This window comes from Anas acuta, chromosome 13 (assembly GCF_963932015.1).
Source record: "Anas acuta chromosome 13, bAnaAcu1.1, whole genome shotgun sequence".
NCBI lineage: Eukaryota > Metazoa > Chordata > Aves > Anseriformes > Anatidae > Anas > Anas acuta.
Window position 1 is genome coordinate 7,895,539 of NC_088991.1, and position 21,140 is coordinate 7,916,678.

The 21,140-nt window shown below is 43.1% G+C and overlaps 1 protein-coding gene across 4 annotated transcripts in view; it reads left to right on the top strand.

Moving 5' to 3' along the window:
• NRK (Nik related kinase) overlaps positions 1 to 21,140 on the top strand; it is a 98,404-nt gene that overhangs the window by 50,921 nt on the left and 26,343 nt on the right. For all 4 annotated transcript variants that reach the window (XM_068697277.1, XM_068697279.1, XM_068697280.1 and 1 more), the window contains 11 exons: positions 67 to 242; positions 2,004 to 2,076; positions 2,493 to 2,688; positions 3,539 to 3,706; positions 4,482 to 4,646; positions 8,000 to 8,152; positions 13,524 to 13,655; positions 14,522 to 14,589; positions 16,222 to 16,334; positions 18,433 to 18,530; positions 18,828 to 18,946. In XM_068697277.1, coding sequence (XP_068553378.1) covers positions 67 to 242; positions 2,004 to 2,076; positions 2,493 to 2,688; positions 3,539 to 3,706; positions 4,482 to 4,646; positions 8,000 to 8,152; positions 13,524 to 13,655; positions 14,522 to 14,589; positions 16,222 to 16,334; positions 18,433 to 18,530; positions 18,828 to 18,946 — 1,461 coding nt within the window. The remainder of the gene's footprint in view (positions 1 to 66; positions 243 to 2,003; positions 2,077 to 2,492; positions 2,689 to 3,538; positions 3,707 to 4,481; positions 4,647 to 7,999; positions 8,153 to 13,523; positions 13,656 to 14,521; positions 14,590 to 16,221; positions 16,335 to 18,432; positions 18,531 to 18,827; positions 18,947 to 21,140) is intronic.

A 21,140-nucleotide genomic window follows, 5' to 3' on the forward strand; every position in this document is an offset into this window, starting at 1 on the left:
CTGTGGTAGTGTTTGGCACATACTGAAAAAGCTTATTATTTAACCCTGCTATTCTGTGTTTTTCAGGTCAAAAAAATTCCTTAACTTCGTTGAAAGCTGCCTTGTAAAAAATTACTTGCATCGTCCACCCACCGAAACCTTGCTTAAGCACTCCTTTATCCGAGACATGCAGAATGAACGGCAAGTGCGCATCATGCTGAAAGACCACCTGGATAGGACCAGGAAGAAAAAAGGAGAAAGAGGTAACATGGCAAAAACAAAATAAAAGGAGTTGCAGCTAGTAGGGTCCTCTTCTGATTTTTGGCAGCCGAGTACGAGGCAGATCCACCTGAAGTACCGGTACCACAAAAGCTGTGAGAAAGCTTAGTTGGTGATAGCAGTTGGGCCATTTGGGAAATCTCTTTGCCAAAGCCCAGGTCCTTAATGGTGATTTAAGAGCTGAGGTCTTTGGATACTGACTGACACCGATTCACGGCACGCAACCCAAATGCTGCTGTGACCAAGGAGTCCAAGTAACATCTAGGCCTCTGCTTTCTGGAGTATCTAATCCATACGCCATGAGCCTTACCTAGTTTCTCAGTTCATCTGACGGTTCCTGATGTATTTAATTTACTGGTTGCATCTCCATATAATTATATCTCGTGACTACTTTGGGGTCAGTAGTGCTCTCTAAAGAGCATTTTGCACTGGAGTGCACAAGAGTCCTTGAGAAGGCCTCTAAGATCCAGTCACACATGGATATAATTGTCTACTGCACAGGATGCGTGAAGAAAGAGAGAGAATCTGAGGTGGTTCCAAATGCTAGCCCTGTTATTCAGAGCAAAACCTGGAAATAGTGTTGAAGTGGCATGTTGACCTGCCATGTAGAGAGCTGTAGCTGGCCACCCCATGATCTTCCCTGTCCGCTCTCCCCTCCTTCTCTTGTATATTTTATAATGGCAGGGGTACTGTGAAGATCAGTGGCTATGAAGGCAAACTCAGAAAGCTCTGTTAAGTTGGAAAATGACTTGCCAAACTCTAAGTATCGATTTGACAAGAATATTTGTGCCTAAAATGGAATTGCTGTTGCAGTGTAAATTTACTGACTCCAATAGTCGACATAAATTCTACCATCTCTTTCGGCTGTGGATCTCAAAGCTCAGTTGAATGTAAAGACAGACAGTTAAAGGTTTTCACAAAAAATGCACTTGAGGGGGGTAAAGATGTGGTGATAACAATCACATGTTGACAGATAGTTTTATTTAGACATGGAAGGTGCTATTTTTTTTTATCAGAGCTCCCCTGAAAAGGAGAACAGTGTGAAACTGCCAGACTATACACTTCAAGTTAGTGATGTCAAAAAAAATTAGGTCCTGCTTTGGTCCTGCTCTGTATTGTTGGCTGTATGGCATGCTAATTTGAAACCCTCCCTTAAAAGCTGCCTGTGATATTCTTGAAGAGACCTTTAAAAATATGGGCCACCTTCTCCTGAATGGCTGTGTTAAAACCAGCAATGTGTGATTATCCCTGGTTCTTTAATTATTAATTTTAGTACAAAAGGAAACACAGATTTACTGAAGGCCTCAATTTAGCCATGCAAAAAGCATACAGTAGCAGAGAAAGACTGTATAAGTCTTTTTATGCCCTATCTGGATTTATTTCTGAACTAACCCCACTGCTAATGTTATGGGGTTGGATATCTCTGTGGGCTTAGTGTAGCATTTTACAGGTTGTGGAAACAGGTCAGTTTTGCAAAACCAGCGTAGCCCGTCAAGGGAAAAAGTAGAAGCGTGTAAAGGGACTGCCCAGTGACCTGTGGTCTGAGCTAGGTTTTGAGTTACATACCTGGATTTCTTCTGCTGCATCCCCTCAGCCTCCTAGAACATGCAACCTGAGGCTTTTAAATTCCTGCTGAGCTGCATGTAGTTCAGATTGAGTGCTCAGAAGGAAAGTTTGAGATAACATCTTAAATAATGTCATCCTCCATTGGCATTTATTGTTCTCTCTCTTTTTTTTTTTAATAGAAGAAACAGACTATGATTACAGTGGAAGTGAGGAGGAAGATGATGAGCTGAATGAAGATGAAGGAGAACCAAGGTTAATTTTATGGCATGAATATAAAATTTGATTGGCCAAGCTGTTCTCATTGAAGACAGCTCTCCTCAGACAGATTGACTTTCTTAACTTCCTCTAAATCCCTTATCTCCTATATCCCCTCTGGTAGCTTTAACTGTTCTCTAGCTATTGAATACAAATTCTGAGTGTAAGGTGTCTGTAATAAGCTGCTGCTTTGTTCCCCAGCAATAGGGAGGAAAATCTCAAATGAAGCAGCCAATAATCAGCTTCAGGCTGCTTTGTAGCCCAGTAAATGCAGATGCGTAGCCAAGATGGCAGAGATTTATTGAAACATTTTCATTTGCTAACACAGGACAACGAGCAATTCCCAGTGCACCTTGTATTCTCTCCACTTTAATGTTATGTTTAGTCATAGAGCAACTTGCCTTTTGTTTCAGCTCCATAGTTAATCTCCCAGGGGAGTCAACTCTCCGTCGTGAGTTTCTGAGGCTGCAACAGGAAAACAAAAACCGTTCTGACCCTCATCGCCAGCAGCAGCAGTTGAAGGACCAGGAGAAATACAAGAAGCAGCTGCTGACAGAGCGGCAGAAGCGCATTGAGCAGCAGAAAGAGCAGAGGAGGAGGCTGGAGGATGTAAGGCCTGGCTTGTATTGCTGTTCCACATCCCATCACAAATAAAAAACGTGCCTGTAGAGAATAGTTTTTGAAAGGCAAGAAGGCTGTGTTAAATTGTCAGCACAACCTCTCTTGTAGTCTTTAACCCTGGCAGAACTGTCACTTCTGAACACAATGATATTAAATGATTTTAAAAGGGCTCTGTCCTTTTCCTGCTAACAACCTGCCCTGAGCTTTGGGCTCAGGGCGTTTGCTTGAGTTTGTTTGGTTGTGGAAGCCCAGGCAGATGGGCTGAGAGGTCCTGGTTTCTTTCTCGTGTGCATTGCCCAGTTCTGAGGCTGTCTTCCAGATCCAGGGTACTGGCCTTGCTTCTTTTTAAGATGTTACAAGATAGCTGCCTTTTCAGCTGTCTTATGCACTGTGATGTTGCAGGATTGCTAAATCACCAACGTGTCTCTTCTCAGGAGCATCTGATGAAATTCAGGCATTGTGCAAACACTCCCAAACTGGCAAAGCAGTTCCAGCAAAACTTGGGGACTCTGGAAAAAAACTTTGCTCCTCAAAATGACAGGAAGACATTTGTCATTAGATTAGCTGCCAGCCACCACAGAGAGCTCACATGCCTGCTTTAAATGAGTGGCAAATCTGTCCTTGGCTGCCAAAAGGGCAAAGGTTTCACTTCAAGTTTGATAGTCATTGTGGTGGCAATTTGTGGCTGTCTGCTCCTGCTGGGCTGTGTATCAGGTATCCCCTATTACTGAACGCACATCAGGAAACAGACCTTGTGATTAATAAATACTGGCATAAATAATTGGCAGGTACAAAAGGAAAACAAAATAACCAATGTTATTCCCTGGCTCTCTTCCAGCATCAGAGGCGAGAGCAAGAGCTCCGAAGGCAGCAGGAGTGTGAGCAGAGGTGGCCAGAGGCTAAGGATGTTCAGAGAAAAGAGGAGAGATGTAAGGAAGACAAAAGAGCTGTGGAAGATGATGAACGATTCATAGTAGACGGGCAGAGGAAATCAGAAAAGAAGCAGGTATGAAAGGGGGGTTTACTGGCAGCAATTCCCAGCTCCCTGTTCCTGTAGCTGGTGTCTTTCTCAGTTCCCTTGAGGGTGTTGCCATCCTCTGAGTCACAGACCAGAGAGGGACTTTTTAAATGTATTTACTGCCTCTTGTTCTCACTTGCAACCTTCTTTGGAGTTAACTGGCATGTTACTGAGTCACCTTCCTTATCTACAGCAATGACACTTCCTCCCCCTTGAGCGTGGCACTTCTGTCCCTGCTGCTTCTCCTCGCTGAAGTTGTCTTCAGTCACTTTAATCTGATTTAAGATATCTTTACCCTGAAAGCTTGCAGCATGAGCTCAACTTAAGCTTAAATCTCTGGAGTCTCCAGTCTCTCTTCAGATTGTGCAAAGGACAATCTCTTTTTCACAAATAAAAATGAAGTGGAGGTTATTTTTAACGCTGAAGTCACATTGTCGAGTCTGGCGCCTTGGCCACTATGTTTTCCTAATGTTGCAGCTAGTGACCTGATTCATAATCAAGCATGGAGTGTTTGATCAAAGGCCTCTGTTTTTGGAAAAGTAAAAGGAAAAAAATGTGATTTTCTGTTGTGTTCTTCCAAAAGCTAAACATAGAGTGTTTGGGATCATTTTATGCTTTCTGTTTCTCAGGTTTGCGTCTCTGCTGTCAGCCCTGCAGCAATTGCACTCACTTGATTCTTTTTAAAAGCCAGGATTTCCAGCAGTCAACTTGATTGTCCTCTAAGGCGTTGTTCTCTCTGAGGTTCACCACTCTTTGCTTTCAGAAAAAAGTGGAAGACGTGCAGCACAACAAGAGGGTGCATCGAACCCTGCCCAAAGATCAGACGCAGCTGTTGTCACTCCAGCATGACCATAAGCAGAAAAAGAAGGAGCCTTCCAAGAGTTCAAATTCAGCAGCACATCCTCCACCAAGCAACGCAGGCAAAGAGGTACCAACTCAGCCAATGTGGCATTTTGGTGCAGTTGAAGTTTATGACGCTGTGGTGGTCCTGAAGTAAAGAACGGGATGATCTTTAAACCTAAATCTGCAGCTTGACCTGTGTCTTTCTACACACTTTGCTATAAAGAAGCCTTTGATATCCATTAATGTAGAGGATAAGGAAAAGGAGGGGTTAGTCTCTGTCACTTGTAGTCAGGTTCAAAGAAAGGTGCGACTGTGGTGAACCGGGAATCATAATCCCTCTGGTCAACTAGCTGTCATTCCCTTGTCTCCCAAAGAAGAATGAATTAAGGTAACATCGTCTGAGGTTTTTACAGATGCCTTCACCTGATGTTAGGGTTCACAGAATTGACTCAGACACAGAACACTGTCGTGCATTTCAAGCGTGGGTCTCTGTGCCCCTGATGTCAGGTAGTGATGCCTTTTCTTGTTCTTTGTCTCCCGGGATTTCAGGTAGATTGGATTTGATGGATAAGGGGTAGCCGTGTAAAGTCCTGGATTAAGAGTTTCACCCTTCACTCCATTTCACTCTTTTGTTAACTCTGAAATTATTTCTGCCATCCAACTCTTTCTGTTTACTGGTATCATAAGGGTAAAAGCTACAAGTCCATTTTACCTATGTTATCTCACTATTCCTACCACGCTCATTTTTCTTTTTGACATACCCTCAGTGTGTGAGCCCAGTTCTACAGCTGGTGCGATTGTCACGTTATTTGGCTGGGTCAGTGTCAGAAATCTCAGCAGTTTGCAGGTGCCTCCTCAGGGGCAGCTGTGTGCAAGTAGAATATTAGATGTGGTAGTTTGTGTATTCCTGACAAGGCAGGTTCCTCCCTAAATACCCAAACTAAGCACAAGGAGAGCTTGTGCATGCGTGTGTAGGAGGAATGCAGAGCGCTGCTTAGTTACATGTTGCCGCAGTCTTTAAGCAAGTGCCCACTCTGATGTCACCTCTATGTGTGTGCACGTGCTGCAGCTGGCTCCCTTAAGTGAAGTTTTCTATATTGATAAGCAGTTAAATGAAACTCTTCTGCTAGGATTGTTGAAATGATAAATATCAATAACTGGACAGAGTCTGCAAACAGCTAAGCTGCAATAAGAAATGAAGAAAAGAACAGATACTAAGGCCCTTGTTAGAGCAGCAGTTTGTGAAAACAAGAGAATGTCTGATTGTGTTTGAAGTAAAACTTAACTGCCAAAAAATGCCCTAGATCCAAAAGCTTTATTGCATTGACTGGTTAAACAAAGCATTACTGAGATTTGAATGAACTCTTGGAAATCGGTATTTAGGTGGTGGTAGAGGGCTGGGTCTTATTCTGGCTGGGGAGTAAGTTGGGTGTGGACAGAGAAGTAAGCTGCTTTTGCTAAATACACATCACCAAAGTCATAGAAATGCTTTGCCTTTGCTAGGCTTTGGGTGTGTGGAGAGAATATGCAACTCTGTTTTATTTCATTTAAATTTCTTTTCTACTTCACTGTAGCTAGAAGTGGAAAAAAACTGCAAAATATCAGCTCAAATACTATTTAGTTTGGGCATGAATTTTGTAAACGAATCTTTAGTAGCAGAATGAAAAATATTATGGAGTCCAGTGTAGGCAGTCACCATTAACTTTTAATTTAGTCGTGAAATAAAATGCTACTAGTTGCAGGTAAGTTAGGCACATAAAGAAGCAAACAGTGTGAAAACAAAAGGGAAATCATATCCACAGATTTGCCTGCCTTTTGGGTTCACAGCACGATGCTGTTGTTTGTCATCATGGCTGCTATAATGTAGTCTGGTTTTGAGGGCAAATTCTTTTACAATATCACTTACTTAATCTCAGAACTTCTTGGAAGACACTTTGCACTAGTTAGGATTTTAGTGGAACAGGATTGCATTTTTTTGGTTAGAATTTGAGACTTTATAATTATGTCAGCACTCATAAAGGCTTGTGACAATTCAAAAATGCTTTAAAGTTTCGACTATTTTTAACAGAAATAATTCAATGAATTCCTTCTTGCTAATAGTGATCTTCCCCAGTTCATTAGCTGAAAAGATGCCAGTTTCTGCACTGGGAGAGATCTGCACAGGAATAGATATAGCCTACTCTAGAGTAAGTTCTTTTTTTCCATAATTTGTAGGGTTCAGTGGCATTTGAAGGACAAGTTATTGATATAGGAAATCTCTTTGGAATTATTGTTCAGTTGAGATATTTAAAACAATAAAAGTAATTAAAAAAAAAATACCCTCTAGCCCTACAAAACCTCAAGTTTAATGTTTGGCACCACAAAGCCCTTTTTGGGGAATTCGTCCTCTTTGTCTTTGAGCTCTTCCTATGGCAGGCAGGTCAGAGCAGGTTTTCCCCGATGGGTGCAGATGTGAGCTCACCCCTGTGCTGTGTCCGATCCCAGCAGCTGATGAGCTGTGAGGAAAGGACTCTGAGCTCGGGCTTGGTGCTGCACCAGTTCACTGCCTGCGCCTGCAGACAGTTCTGGGAGCCCAAAGTGTTGGCTGCTTAAGTTTGTATCTGTGTTGCAATGCATTGCATGCAAATGCTGTTTGAGAACAAAGGCAGTAGTTGAATTATTATCTCTAGCTTAGTGAAACCACTCTAATTTTTCATTTTCTTTCTTGCTCATGGTAAAATTCGCCTTTCATTCTTAGCAGTTGCAAGTAATGAAAATCTGGCCTCAAAAGCAGTGTTACAGTGGAGTTCACCTTTTTTGCTTGCTTCCCCCCACCTCCCATCAAGATCCATGAGAATCATTTTCCATCTCCTCAGCAGGTTCCTAGGCTGTGTTCAGAGTACACTTAGCATCCTGACCTAGGCACAAACACCCAGATAGAGTGAGACCATTAGAAACGTGCATCCAGACAGAGACAGCTGGGTGTGAGATGGTGTTATTCTTGCTTGTGGTGTAGAACTGTTCCTAGGCTGCTAAATCAGAGGATACGATAAAGATTTATAATTCAGAATGGAAATCAGTCACGTTGAATAAAAATGCAAAGAGCCATGGGGTCAAAACCATAAGACAGACATGTTATAATGAGCAGTGCCCTCAGGAAATAGAAGGACCTTTGTTCCTCCTAGATCATGTTCCGCAGTCTTTTCCATAGGGCAGTTAAAATACCAAACAATAGAGCATTAAAAGTGTTTTAACATAGAGAGCCACTTGCAGGAATGTCAACATTGTAAAAGGGGGTAATAAATGCACAACAAAACAGGTTGCGTGCTGTCAAAGGTAAGTAAATACAGAGAGATGATTCCTCCCCAGCTAAAATCCTAGCCTGTAGCAAACGGAATGGCCTAGAATAAAGCTGACTGCAGCTCTGGCACGTCATGCCTTTTCTCTTCTCCTTTGCAGGCTGAGGACCGAAGAAAGAGAAGTGACGGCACCCAGCCCTCCCTCCAGTGGCCAGTGGTGCTGGGGCACGACATCACACCGCAGGCAAGGGTGGGCTCCGGCAGCAGCTCCAGCCCCTGCACCCCTGCCCTGCAGAGAGCTGTCGTAGTGCAGGTATGATATTGCTGCCTAAACAGGGAGGAGAAAGCACAGGTAGTGCCTAAGCACATCAGAGACATGTTTCCCTTTGCTCCTGGCATAAATGACTGAGGCCTGCAGCAATCTGCCTCAGATTTTTAGTGCCACTGTGTGCTGCTAAGTTACAAGTGGAATTAGACTTGGGCAATGCAGCTCAGGTTTAGATAACAGTTATTTTTATACGCTTGATGTCTGACTGTGTTGATTCTATGATGTTACTGTTAGATGTTTCACAAAAAGCCTGAAAGGCTGTTCTGTTACAGTCCCTGGATGATGTATTATTTATATGGTGCCATAAATATATGTGGCACTTCACAAAACAAGTCTAAAGCCAAGATCTTTATCCCTGAAGACCATCTACACAAGCAAGATTGTTAGGGATCTTATGAAATAATCTAAACGTGTATATAGAGATGGAACAAGGACTAGTTGCCACTGCAGAGTCAGGTGTTGCCTGCGGATAGAGCCTGGGAAGTTTGTGAATTCCCATTTCTAGTCTTCAGGTGCTGCATCAGAACTTACTGAAGAAGCTGTTGGTTTCAACTACAGATGTAAGATCCATGTATCTTAGGCAGTATATCAAAGTATGTACAGAATTCAGTGTTAGAGGTTAGAAGTCATACCTGAACAGGTCACTCTATGTATACAGTGAGAACACTGAAAAAGTTCTGCATCAGAATCCTTTTCACAGTGTTTTAACTCCTGCTATTTCTACCAGCTCTGGGAGAGCAGATTTAGGACTCTCACTGCTGCGTATGGCATCTGGTGGCCTCACTTCCCAGCAAGTTGGATCCCGGAGCCAAAGCAGGGAGATGAGACTGAGGAGAGGTGCCTGGGTTATTACTTTCAACTCAGTGGCTTTGGGAGCATCTCATGCTGCCTTGCTGCTGAGCCCTAACAGCAGGGCGGGCCCTCTGACTTCTTGGAGGCTACTTGCAATTGCAAGTCCTTACTATGAGGTGCTATCCCAAGCTTTTATGCTCATTGCTAGCCACTGAAATCTTGCTTGTCATGAGCTTCTTGTGAATTTACATCCTGCATGAAAGATACAGATGTGCCTGAAAGGTCATGCCCTTGATAGCACCTCTGCATACTGATTGTGTTGAGCTCAGTGTGTCCCAACTCAGCCCTTCTTGCAGCACCGTGGATGTTTCGCCTTCTCACACTGTATTTCTCGAAGTAAGAGAAAAAACTCTCATCCCTCCTCCTTCCTGTAGAGCCTGGATGTTCACAGGGCAGGCTGCATGGCCCAGTGCTGCCCTATCCTGCTTCCACATACGCCTGAGAGTGAGTCTGTGCGAGGCAGGTGATAGCTGGCCGATAGCCTCTTTTAGCCCAAGCCTGCTGTGCTTTTCTTTTTCAGGTTGCTGCTGTCTGGTGGTGATGGAAAAATCAACACAGACATCTGCTGGGAAAAAAAGGGCCCCGATAGCTTTTCCCTGGGAAAATATTGGTGTATCTTCTCACATCCTTTTTTTTCCACGGCCCATTTGTCATTTTAAGTCATGAGTTTTGTGACTGGGCTAAATTGATGGCTTGGCTTGTGGCATTGCCTCTCTGGAGAGCTGGTGCAGGGTCTGCAAGAAGGATGTTTGTATTTTAGCCTTGGGCAGTGGCTGGCAGCTTCCTTGAGCTGAATATTTTGGCCCTGTAGTAGGAGTGGGAAGGCCCATAGTGTATTGCAGGGCATCTGGGATTCTGCAGGAGCACAGTGGGTTTACCCAAGAGAGTCCTGCCATGTAAAAGTGCTGTTCTATGGATGAAAGGGGCTACATCCTTGCCTGGCTGTGACCCAGACCTAGGACAAGTCACTTCATCCCTTTGCACCTCGTTGGTGCTTCTCTACTTGGTAGTGCTTCTCTACTGCTTTGGGGAGTGGCAAGGAATAAAGCAGTGTTATCACCCTCTTTAACATTCCTTCCTAGAAACTATATAACATTTTAATGCTATGTAAAGGGATGGTGTTACTTAAGGCTAACAGCAGCACCTGATATATAGTGGTTAGTGTGATTTCACTCCCTGCTGGCAGCTGCCCTGTTACCCCTGCACAAGTCAGTGCTCTGGCAGGTGGAGACCGTGTGGGCAGGGAGAAGTCGATCTGTGGTCTCCTCTGCTGTGTTAGCATGGAAACCCAATGATCTTCAAGAGGTAATTTATAAATCTTCTTAAGGGTTGTTTCCTTTTGCTCGTTGGCAGCAGCTGTTGATGCTAATAGCCGTGTGTTTGGCAGCGTTGCATATATTAACTTTATAAAGTGATAAGGCTACATGAGCGATGGGCCAGTTAGTCACCTGGAGACTAAAAGACTCACAGCAATGTACTCGGAGAGTTCAGTGCGTTGGAGCCTTGTTGATTTAAAATAAAAGTGAACGGTGGAGTTAAAATGCAAGGTGAATCCATCACAGATGTCTGTGCTGAAGAACTTCCAGACAGCTTTGTCAGAGAGGGATCATCTGTCATCACTGCTCTGCTCAGACTAAAAAGACTTCTTATTTTAAATGATCCTATTCTGTGTGGCACCTCTTTATTGCCTGACTCTCTGTCAAAATGATTTCCCTGGAAATCTTAATGCAGCTCCCGAGGTGCAGGGAGCAGGATTTCTCAGTGTCTTGTACCCTGTCTGTCTGGCGAGGGAAATGTGAGATATTCCCAGATCAGAGTGTGTCATTTCCACCTGCTTTGTACCTGCTTTGCCTTTGGTGAGCTGCAGCACGGCAGCAGGTCCGGCTCTCTGGCTGCAGTGTTGTGGGGTGAGCTGTTCTGGGCTACCTGCAGGATTTCAGAGACTTGTAAATAAAGTCACTGGGTCTACTTCTCTGCCCAGTGTCTCCCAGGGTCTGAGTAAAGGAGGGATTTAGCCCACATCTGACATGAACTCCTTTTTTTTTTTTTTTTTTTTTTTTTTAATTGATTCTGTGGTTCTCCTGTAGGATTTGCTATCTAGATCTGCTCTTCTGTCTGGAGTAATGTGGCCAAACACTACGATTTGGGGGTTATCTGAAATGTTTTTGGTTTGCTGTAGAATTGCAAGGTTTTGTAGGTCCTACAGAAATCATCCCAGAAACAGGCATCACTTCCTGGCTTTACAGGGAACTGGAGTACTGGTCTGTCCCTGCCCAAAGAATGTACGTGGGTACCATCTGCAGAGGGTGTGTGCGGAGCTGAGAGTTCCTCAGTCACATCATGATTCAGCAAAGCTCACCCCTGCTTTTAAGCACAAGTAGTTTTCTGGTACTCTGCAGGACTCAAAAGCTGAAATTTAGGAAGAAAGTTAAGTGTCTTGTTGAAAAACTGGCAAGGACGAAAATCTTCCTATATTCTGATAATAATACACTTGCTGTAAAGCCTATTCCTATCCCCCAGATGAGTCACTTCAGGGGAACACTTCGCTGTTAAAAATAATTCTGGTTAACTGAAAACTATTATTAGTGACAATCATGTTGGACAAAAAAAGTCATTTTGACAAAATGAAAGGACACGGATTAGGAGATGTTCTAACTGCTGATAAAGCTATTTTCTTTACAGAGAGCGAACACAACATGTTCTCCCCAAAAGGCAGGGAAAGCACCTGAATATTTAACCAGGTGAATTCGTCAGGACTGGTTTTCTGCAGTTGACTTCCCCTAGCTGGACTTGGAGGTGGTGGTGGGACAATTGCATGTGTGTTTGGCATCTTTAGATAGTTTTAGAATTACTACTTAGAGATATTTAAATGATCTACGGAGGTTCATATTTGTATTATGTTATTGAAAACCTGTGTGCAGTTCTGTTACCGTGTGTTACTTTTTAATATAGGTTACTTCATTTAAAAATGAATTACATAGTAGGTAAATAATACTGCTGTGCATTCATAATGTCTCTAGCTCGAGGGAACTGGTGAAAATTTTAATATGCTTAGCTGATAAATCAATAAAATATTTGTCTGAGTCATTCTGTGGGGAAACTGAACTGCAGCTGCCTCTGAGCTGAGCTGTAGTAATTTGATCGGGACACAAACATTAAAACTTTGACTCAGAGAAAAATTACCAGCCTCTTTCTTAGTACTGGAAGTGGTCGGGGTGCTGTTTTGCAGTCTGCTTGAGATAAGAGGTGCTTCCCACTGGTAATGTACAAAAGCTCAGTCCAGACTGGGGAAGGACAGCAGCTGGCAGGCATCTCGTAGTGTTCCTGCTGGCTGCCGGTGTCCCCGGGGAGCCCTGGTCTTGCTTTGCATGAGAAGAGAAAGCACAAAGTGGTATAGCTTCAGGCACTTCTCTACTAGTTTTCTATTTCTGTAACATTAAATTGGTTCTGGCATAGGAATCCCTCAAGATGGGCCCAGCTCACACAGCATTTCCATGTATTCTGTCTCAATCTCATGTCCAAGAGGATTTCTCATTTCAGGAAGGATCAGTACATTTGGTTGACATTTTTAGCTCTGTTCCTTTCTTCCCCTTTGGAAGACTCAAGTGTGATAGATTATTAATGCACAGAATTTAAAGGACCTCTCCTTTTTATTTATTTATTTTTTTAATACAGAGAGAATTAGAGGAACAAATCTTGAGTATTTTAGATTAAGTTGTACACTGCTAACATGTTATTCCATTGGAATGAGCATTGTATTCCCCCTCTTCTCTCACCCCAATTAGGGCATTTGCTATCCTAATGCCCCAATGTGATGCCCTCAAAGATAGCTGATAGCTATCTAATGAGATTTGCACCAGCTCTCCGGTGAGTCAATGCTACACGCCAAGCTAGACACAGGTGATCTCAATGGGAGCACCTTGCTGTGACTGTGCAGGAGGTATAGTGTAGGCATAGTTTCTAATTGCTTACAGCAGGCTCAAATTTTATTTTATTTTTTAATGCACCTGTAAATTTCTATTGTAAAGGAGGTCTAGGGCAGTCTGTTGGAGAGTTAGAAGCACTTCCAGGTGGCAGTTTGACTGCAGTGGCTGTAGGTTGATAGTGGGCTTGCAAAGACTAGCTTGGAAGGGAACGTCTTAGGCAGGGGAGTGGGATTCACCCGTTTATTGTTCTGTCTTAGTTCTGAAATGGGTCATTGGTCCTGTGCATTGCCAGTGACCTACTAGCTTCTCCACAGACGTAAGGGTGGGAGACATACATATAGCATAGATGTTTTTACTATTTCTTTATATTGTGCCCTTCAGCTTGAAATATTTGTGCTTAAGATGGTGGAAATCAATAATTTTACAGTGAACAAGGTAAGTCTGTGTCGAAACACAATACTTGTTACACATTTGCTAAAAATTTGATCTCTCAAACAGAACAGTTGATATCTGTTGGCACTGGGACACATTGTAGAGGCAGAGAAGTACAATTCACTCTGTATTTCATTTGTTTCAAGTGTGACAATTTCCGGGCAAGTAAAGATGCGTACCACAGCAGCTCGCTGTCAGATATGGCAACAATACCAGTCAGCCCTGGACAAGATGATGTGTTCTGGAATGAGATTCAAAACGAAGAACAACCCCCGAAGGTATGTGAAATGCTGCGTGTTTGGCACTGTCTGAGCTCGGTTCCCTGCTCTGTGTACATCCACCCCCTTTGGCTTTATGAAGCTGAGTGAAAATCCCATCAGTTACCCACTTACGAGGTTTCACTAATCTAGAAAGAAGACTATAAAGGTACGATTCTGTACTGATTAAGCAGGTGAATGCTCTCAGTGTATGTGTATAGTATCTGTGGGGTCAATGAATGCAGATACCCTTTTTTGTTAGACCCAATATTTGTAGCTTCCCTTCCTGTGCACAATCTGGTTTGTTGCAGAAAAGCTCATTAGTTTATATAATTCAGGTGATGGTGTACCGATTTTTTTTTTTAACAGAACTCCTAAGAAAAAGGGCAGAACTTCTGTGTGGGGATGTGTGTATGTATGGGCATGCATGTGTGTGAATTCGTTTTATTACTTTGCAGGTGGGATGTGTGTGTCTGTCCTTTTTTTTTTTTTTTTTTCCCACCTTCCTCCCCTCCCCTTGTATATGCACACTTTGATAGCAACATAAGGCAATCCACCACCTAGGTAAAGCTGCATTAATGACTGCAGACGTGTTTCTCTGTCTGCTTTAAATATTGACCCAGAATAATGCTGACTCCAGGGAAAGGTGCAAACCACTCACAGACTGCACCCTGATAGATTGCAGAGGCTCAGAGCAAAATGAAAGTACCTGCTGCTGACTCACAGCTTCCAGTGTTGATGTCATGAAAGACAGCTCCACAGGTCCCACTGAAGCATTGTTCTTTTATGTTGGTTAGTCTCCTTTCTGTATTGTTACAGGGTGAGCATTAGGTTTATTAACTGAGTCTGTCAGTAGCAAATCAAAAATATTTGATTAAATCCTTAAGGTTCCAGAAAGGACAACCTCTAAATTTTACGGCAGGGATCAACCTGGCCATCAGAGATGCCATTCAAGGTAAGTTCCTAAGTGTTTTATGCTTATACTAATGCTGATTTATTGCCAGTGGGAAAACTGAATCCAATTTATTTAAAAACAAAGCCATAACCTCAGTAACACTGAAACTGTTTTAGTAACAGTAAACCTGTTCATACCTCATTTAATGGCAGTTACAGTTATTTTGTGTTTTGTGTCAGCTCATCCAATAAATAACAAACCAAATCTCTTGATCTTAAACCTGAAGGAAGCATCTAAGCTAGCTTCCTTTTAATGACTAATGTACATGATTTAAATACAAACAAACCTATTGTAGATTGCTTACTTTTCATGCAAGGTAGTTCTGTGTTCTAATGGAAAGCAATATTTTTAATATATAAAGGCTGTTCCACCTGTAATAATTCCTGCAACGAGTTGTTTCATTTGTTTCAGTCTGCTTGGCTTGCCTGAGCAGTTTCCATGCAAGTTCTTCATTGGTTTCCCAATTATGTAGTGCAGTAATTTAACAGCTGCTTGTGATTTAGTACTGTTTTACCGTCTGTCCCTTCAGGTCAGAGCAAGTGACTGCTGAAGGTGCAGGTTGCTGGAGATCCCAGCCTGTTGACACCTGAGGATGGCAGGGGCAGTGGTGCTAGTGGCTTGGTCAGGGTGCTCATGGAGATGCTTTGTTGTGGCACTTCAGGGCCTGCACCATTGTTTCAAAGAGGAATTCTTTGCCTGGATGCTTCAGTGACTTTGGCCTTGGCCTCAACTCCCTGTCTAGGCACTTTAATTATAGTTTGTGAGTGAAGCTTGTGGCTGCAACTTTGTTCTGCCTGATAGTAGCTTGAACAGACAAATGTGCTGTATTTGGCAGTATTCCAGCAGTCTGCCCTTAAGGTGAGTGTACTTGGCATCCCAGAAGAAAAGACCAAGGGTGCAGAGAGCTCAGTGGTGAAGGGTAGCCCCCACAGGACATCTCATCAGGGAACAACATAATGCAGGGAGGAACTGGGTTTGCAGAGATTTAAAAGGGAAGTAGTTTCAGCTGACCTAACAGAATGATGTGCAGCACTTTGGAATGGTTGCTTGTGTTATACCAAAGTCAGAAACATCACCTGAAACAACTTTCAAGTGAAGTCAAACCCTAACTGCTCTCTACATAAGAATTAAAGGAGGCAAAGCAGAAAAGAAACATGAAGGCAAACCACAGTGTTAAAAGTTAGGGGCTTCTTAGCCTGGGATTACTGAGTGAGACTCTGTTTTACTTGGCAGCTTGTTTTACTGTCTTGTATATTCCTTTCTCCACTGATAAGTGGGTGATGATGTATCTTGTAGGAGAGCAGGTTTCATTATTTGTAAAAGCCATGAGATTTTGTAACCAGGAGTGACACTGGTCTGAAGAGGCCAAGGGAGAATTGAGTAGGGTATTTTGTGGTGACTTGGGACTCTGCATTCTCCTGGAATGAATTCCCAGAGGAAACTGTCCCTTCCCTTTTCTCTTGCCATTGGGTGGCCCTGCCTGGAACACCACGAAATGCAAAGATTTTGCTTATTAAGAATATTATATCGTATGCTGACAGCAGGGAGCTTGGTTCAGTGGCCTAGGAGGTGCATTCCAGTCTGCGTTCCTAAACCCAAATTGCCTGATGTGCTTTCTGTCTTTCTGTTTAGTAACAGTCATCAGTTGTCCCCCGGGGGCCATGCTCTGAAGCTAAACAGCAGCAGCACTCCTGGCAGCAAGCAATGGGAGATGGGATCTCATCAGAGCGGCCGACCAACCTCAGGTGATTCCCAAGTCAAGGATTCATCAGTCACAATGTCCAGAGTTCCTATCATGTGAAATGGATTTCTGTAGGGTGTCAAGTGTTGCACTGTATATGTTTCTTTGTTTTTTTTTTTGTTTTTAATGTCTTCTGGTGATAGGCTTTTGACAGCCTTCTTGGTTTTATGGTTCCATGTTCCTAAAATATAAATACTTCCCTTTTTGAGTCAAAAAAAAAAAAAAAAGACACTGAATGTACTTCCACACAGAAAATTTTAATTACGTCAATTAAGAAGTGAAAAAATCAGTTCTGTTGCACTTACTGACACCACTGAAACTCAGCAGAGCCAACATTACATACACAGATCTAGTTCAACGCTAATGTTCACCCGTTGTCATTTTCTGCATCACCAGATGCTGCTTTTTTGCATTGCCCACTAATAAGATGATACAGATGAGCAGTTGCTGTACACTAATATTTCTGCACTCTAATATTGTGCTGGCTGAAAGAAGCATAAGGAAGCACATAAGATTCTCCATGCAGCAGCTTGTGAAACATTCTTCCTCTACTCCTACTTGCAGAAAGATAGTGGAACTGAGAAAAAGGAAAAGGAAGTTACACGTGGAGATGGCCTCATCCAGTGAAAGCACAGTGCAAGTTTTAAGGGATCTTGATGTCTCTGGTAGCGATGGAAGAACACAGTGGGCTTCCTCATGGTTATGCAGATTTCTGTGCACTACAAACTTTATTTCCTGAGACATGAACTGAGACTCAGGCAGAAGGGGACATGGAGCAGAAGAGGAGGGGTTTGTTCCTGTATTTGCTGTTCCTTAGTGCCTTTCCTGTGGGTCAAATCTGGGGCAGTTTCTTGTATAGCTCTTTGCAAAGCACTGGTGTTTTACAGTGCTTTACATCCAGGTTGATGCAGATGGGTGACATGGGGAATCACGCCCAAGACAAGACAGGGTGGATGCTAAAAATGTTCGGAAACCACAGCAGCGAGCTGCTGAGGTCATTTATTTTTAAACTGAGGCTCACATTGTTAATTTGAAAACCCTTGATAAATGAAGAACAAATTGCTTATTTATTACATTTACACAACCAAGCCAATTTTGCTTTCACTAACCATGCAAAGTAGGAAGCTTTACTTCAAGAGAAAACCAGAGCACAGTTTAAACTGCTTGGGGTTTGTTTCTTTTTGCTCTTATGTCATTTTATATTTGAATAATAGCATAATGATGAGCAGCGTACAACAGCCCAGTTCAACTTTGCAATGTCTGCATGATGTGTAACTCCTGTGCTATTTTGGCATGGGGAAATGAAAACCTCACCAGCCATGGAAAGAATAGAAAACCTCCCTCGTGGTTTAAACTGTCTCCTTGCGTTCTTAAGTGTCGTTAAATTACAGCTAGTTCTGGCATATGGTGTTCCAGAGTTTGTTGCTTTCCCAAACCCACAGGGATAGTGAATTGGGCAGGAAAGGGCTATAAATACTTTAAAACTAATACTGCTGCTGAGTTGCTTAGGTACTCACTGACCAATAAGGAATTTTGAGTTTTAAAAGCTTTGCAAAATGCATGAGTACCTGAAGCCATTGTGATAAAACTAGCTAAATTACCAAATGCAAATCTTTATTTGCGTGAGCTTGAACTCTCCCCCTGTTACCTTACGAGGAGTCCTGTTGGTAGCAGTGGGACAGTCATGAAATAAACTGCTGAATGGGGTAGCTGTGTGCCCTGCTGGCAGGGTGGGGGCACGTCTGCCTTCCCTCCCTTCACTTGTATCAGGAGTTGTGTGCAGAAGACAGCATCTCTCCAGGGCTGCTCTGGCTCTTCCCAGGTAGCTTTATGGAGGTTAATGAAGAGGAAGGTTCACTTGATCTCTTGGAGGCATCCCTCCTAAGATGGCATCATCACATCTGGGTGGCCTCAGTAGCCCTGCGGGTCCTCAGCCAAGCACCTGGGAGGGAAGCACGGGGCCACAGCTTCCCTGTCACCAGTGCCTGACCACGGGCAGAACCCTGAGGAGCCCCGTGGGTGCTGGCCCTTGCTACCCACTTCCCTGCAGGGCAGAGTGGAAGTGGGAGCTGAGAAGTGGCTCAATGGAAATTTTTTTACAGGGAACCCAGGAGCAGCCAAGGGAGAGAACGCTTTGGCCCAGAACCACCTGCAGCTGCACAAGAAACCTGAAAAAGTTTCTCATCCAGGCCAGGTTGAGGTAGGTTCTTCTATATCCACTGCTATTTCTGATTGATTCACGATTTTCATTGAGGGCACGCCTGTGCAGACAGCTCCTCTGTTGGTGCTTGAGCTAGCTAGCTAAGTAGTTAAGTCCATCCAAGAGGCTGGGCTGGAGGTTTGAAGATGAGTCATGTGCAGGCTACTAACATGAGAGCACGTACCTGATCTGTAGGACTGGGGTGTCTGGAGGTCCCTTACTGGGACAGTAAAATCTTGCCCATGGTATTTAACAATGGGTTCTTCCTTGAGGAAAAACTGAGTTTTCTCTGTTCAGAGCCCAGTCTCCTTTGCCAAGGGGAAGGACAGCACCGGTTCGTTCTGGAAAGCAGCAGACTACTCCTCGTCAAGCGACGAAGTCGGCAGCAGTGATGAAGATGACATGAACCACATGAGGTTGGCTTGATTTATTTTCTCTTTTTATTACACACTTACAAATATCTGGAAAAAGTTGGCATGCATAAATGCCTCCCCTCTGAAGTTGCTATCAGTCATTTATGTCAGCTGTAATTAAGCAGTTTAATCTCACTATAATGAACTCCTGGGGGTAAATGTTTGCTCCATCAGATGTGTGCAGTGTAATAAGCTTTGATGACCTGCTGCCTTGGGACAATGAGGAAATGTCTCGTTTTAACTGAACATCAATAGGTAGTGCTTCTTCAGAGATTACTTCACATTGATCTACGTTGAAATGGAATTTTTAAAAGAAACGAGGAGAGCTGTATATCTTCATGTTAAATACAGATCGGTGCAAAAAGCAAGGCAAACGTAGCGCTTGTCTTCAGATGGTCTGTTCACTCTAGTGGAAATAATTACCAATGAAAAGCTGATTATTTCACCTGGGTTGTTTATAAAGGGGGGAGGATTCGGTTTTGTAGAATTTGCTGTGTTTTTAGTATTGTTATTTTGCACAATTGCTGCAGTTACGAGATTGCACATTGTAGTTTCTACCAAGCTGATCTCACATGAACCGCTTCTCTTTAGCTTTCCAGTTTCTCTTTGTGATTTTGTGACTGACATCTTGTGGTGTTTTACCTGTCATGCAGAATGTGTATTCTGCTGTGAAATAATGGAGCGTGAATCTCTTGCTTGTCCAAGTGAAAGAGGGGATCAGTCAGTCAGCCCTGCTGCTTGGAACAAGAAACAAAATGGGTTTTCAGTATTGATGAACAGAACTTTTAATTTTCTTGCAAAGAGAACTTCAGTTTATTTCAGTTCCAGTATTTACTTCAAAGTGCATCTCAGCAATACAGAGCTCTCTAGGATGAGGCTTTTGCTCTTCTGACATAATTGCACATGTGGTTTTGTCAGTCCTCAGACGGAGATGCACAGATTTGTAACGCTGTTGGCAAGCTCTGGCATTGGCCTGATACCAGTCCTTTCCACTGTGCTCCTCTGAATAAGGATTTTGTACCTGCACATGTTCCCAATTTGCATTTCTGAAGTTCATTTTCAAAGCTGAGGGATAAGGAGGGATAATGTTAGAAAAAATACTGTAGTTTATTCACCTGAAAAAGCTGTCTTTTTGCTGTAATGCCTTATTTTCTTACTGTTCCTCTCCAAACCACATCTTTTTGCTCTGTAAAGTTTTATTTGTTCTAGGTCATAAAATTCATCCTAGACCTCAGACTCCACATAAAAATATGGATTTGCCCTGTAGCAATGACTTTGCTACATGAGTGTTAGGTTGTTACATCCCTGTACGCTGTAATGATTTGGAGGTGTCCCACTGCCTTTGGAAATCTGCACGTGTTGTGTGCATCTCCTGTGTGAGACCCACTGGTCCTTTGGAGAAATGGGGTCAGCGGGCTGATCCCTGTTAGGTTGGCCTTCTGCACACACAGCCACTGCGAGAACCTCATGGAAACTGGAAGTGCAGTCTTAGGGAAGTCTTTTCACCTCAGCTGAGCATCATTTATATTGAAAGATAGATACTTGAGGAAATACATCCTTGTTACTAGCAAGTAAATAGCGCACACCAGTGTTTTGTTTTAAGGAGGGATGTCAGTGAGCACAAGCCATCATCCTACCTGCTTGTGTAGCATATCTATTCTGTTCATGCTCATCTCTCCCACTCTACCAAGGCTGTTTCCTTCTTTGATACCTGCAGCATTCAAAATCCCCCTAACAAACAAACAAACAAAAAAAAAAAACATGTTTCCTGTTGCTCGTTTTGTATAATTGAGTTTCTTCTCTCTGCTCTTTGCATGCTGTTCATTACCAAATTCAAATAACATGGCTGCAGGTGTGTTCTTGACTGGTAAGTACTTACTCCCACCAGTAAATGGGAGGTTGCTGTCATTTAAGATCAGGACCTTGCGTTCATCAGTGATCCTGCTCCATGTGTTGCCATTCCTCCCAAGTTCAGCATGCAAATATTTATACCTCCCGTAGGGGGAAAAAAAAAATTTACACCTTCACACTCATTCATGTTGTTTTAAAACCCAGATACAACTTGGCAGGGTAGTAGATGCTCACTTTGGTCTTACCCTGTCTATCAGGACCTGTTTTTGGTCGCCATGGAAGACAGGACACTGGGCTTTTGGCCTAACCCAGTCCTTCTGTCCCTGTGCTTCTGATGCTTTATGTG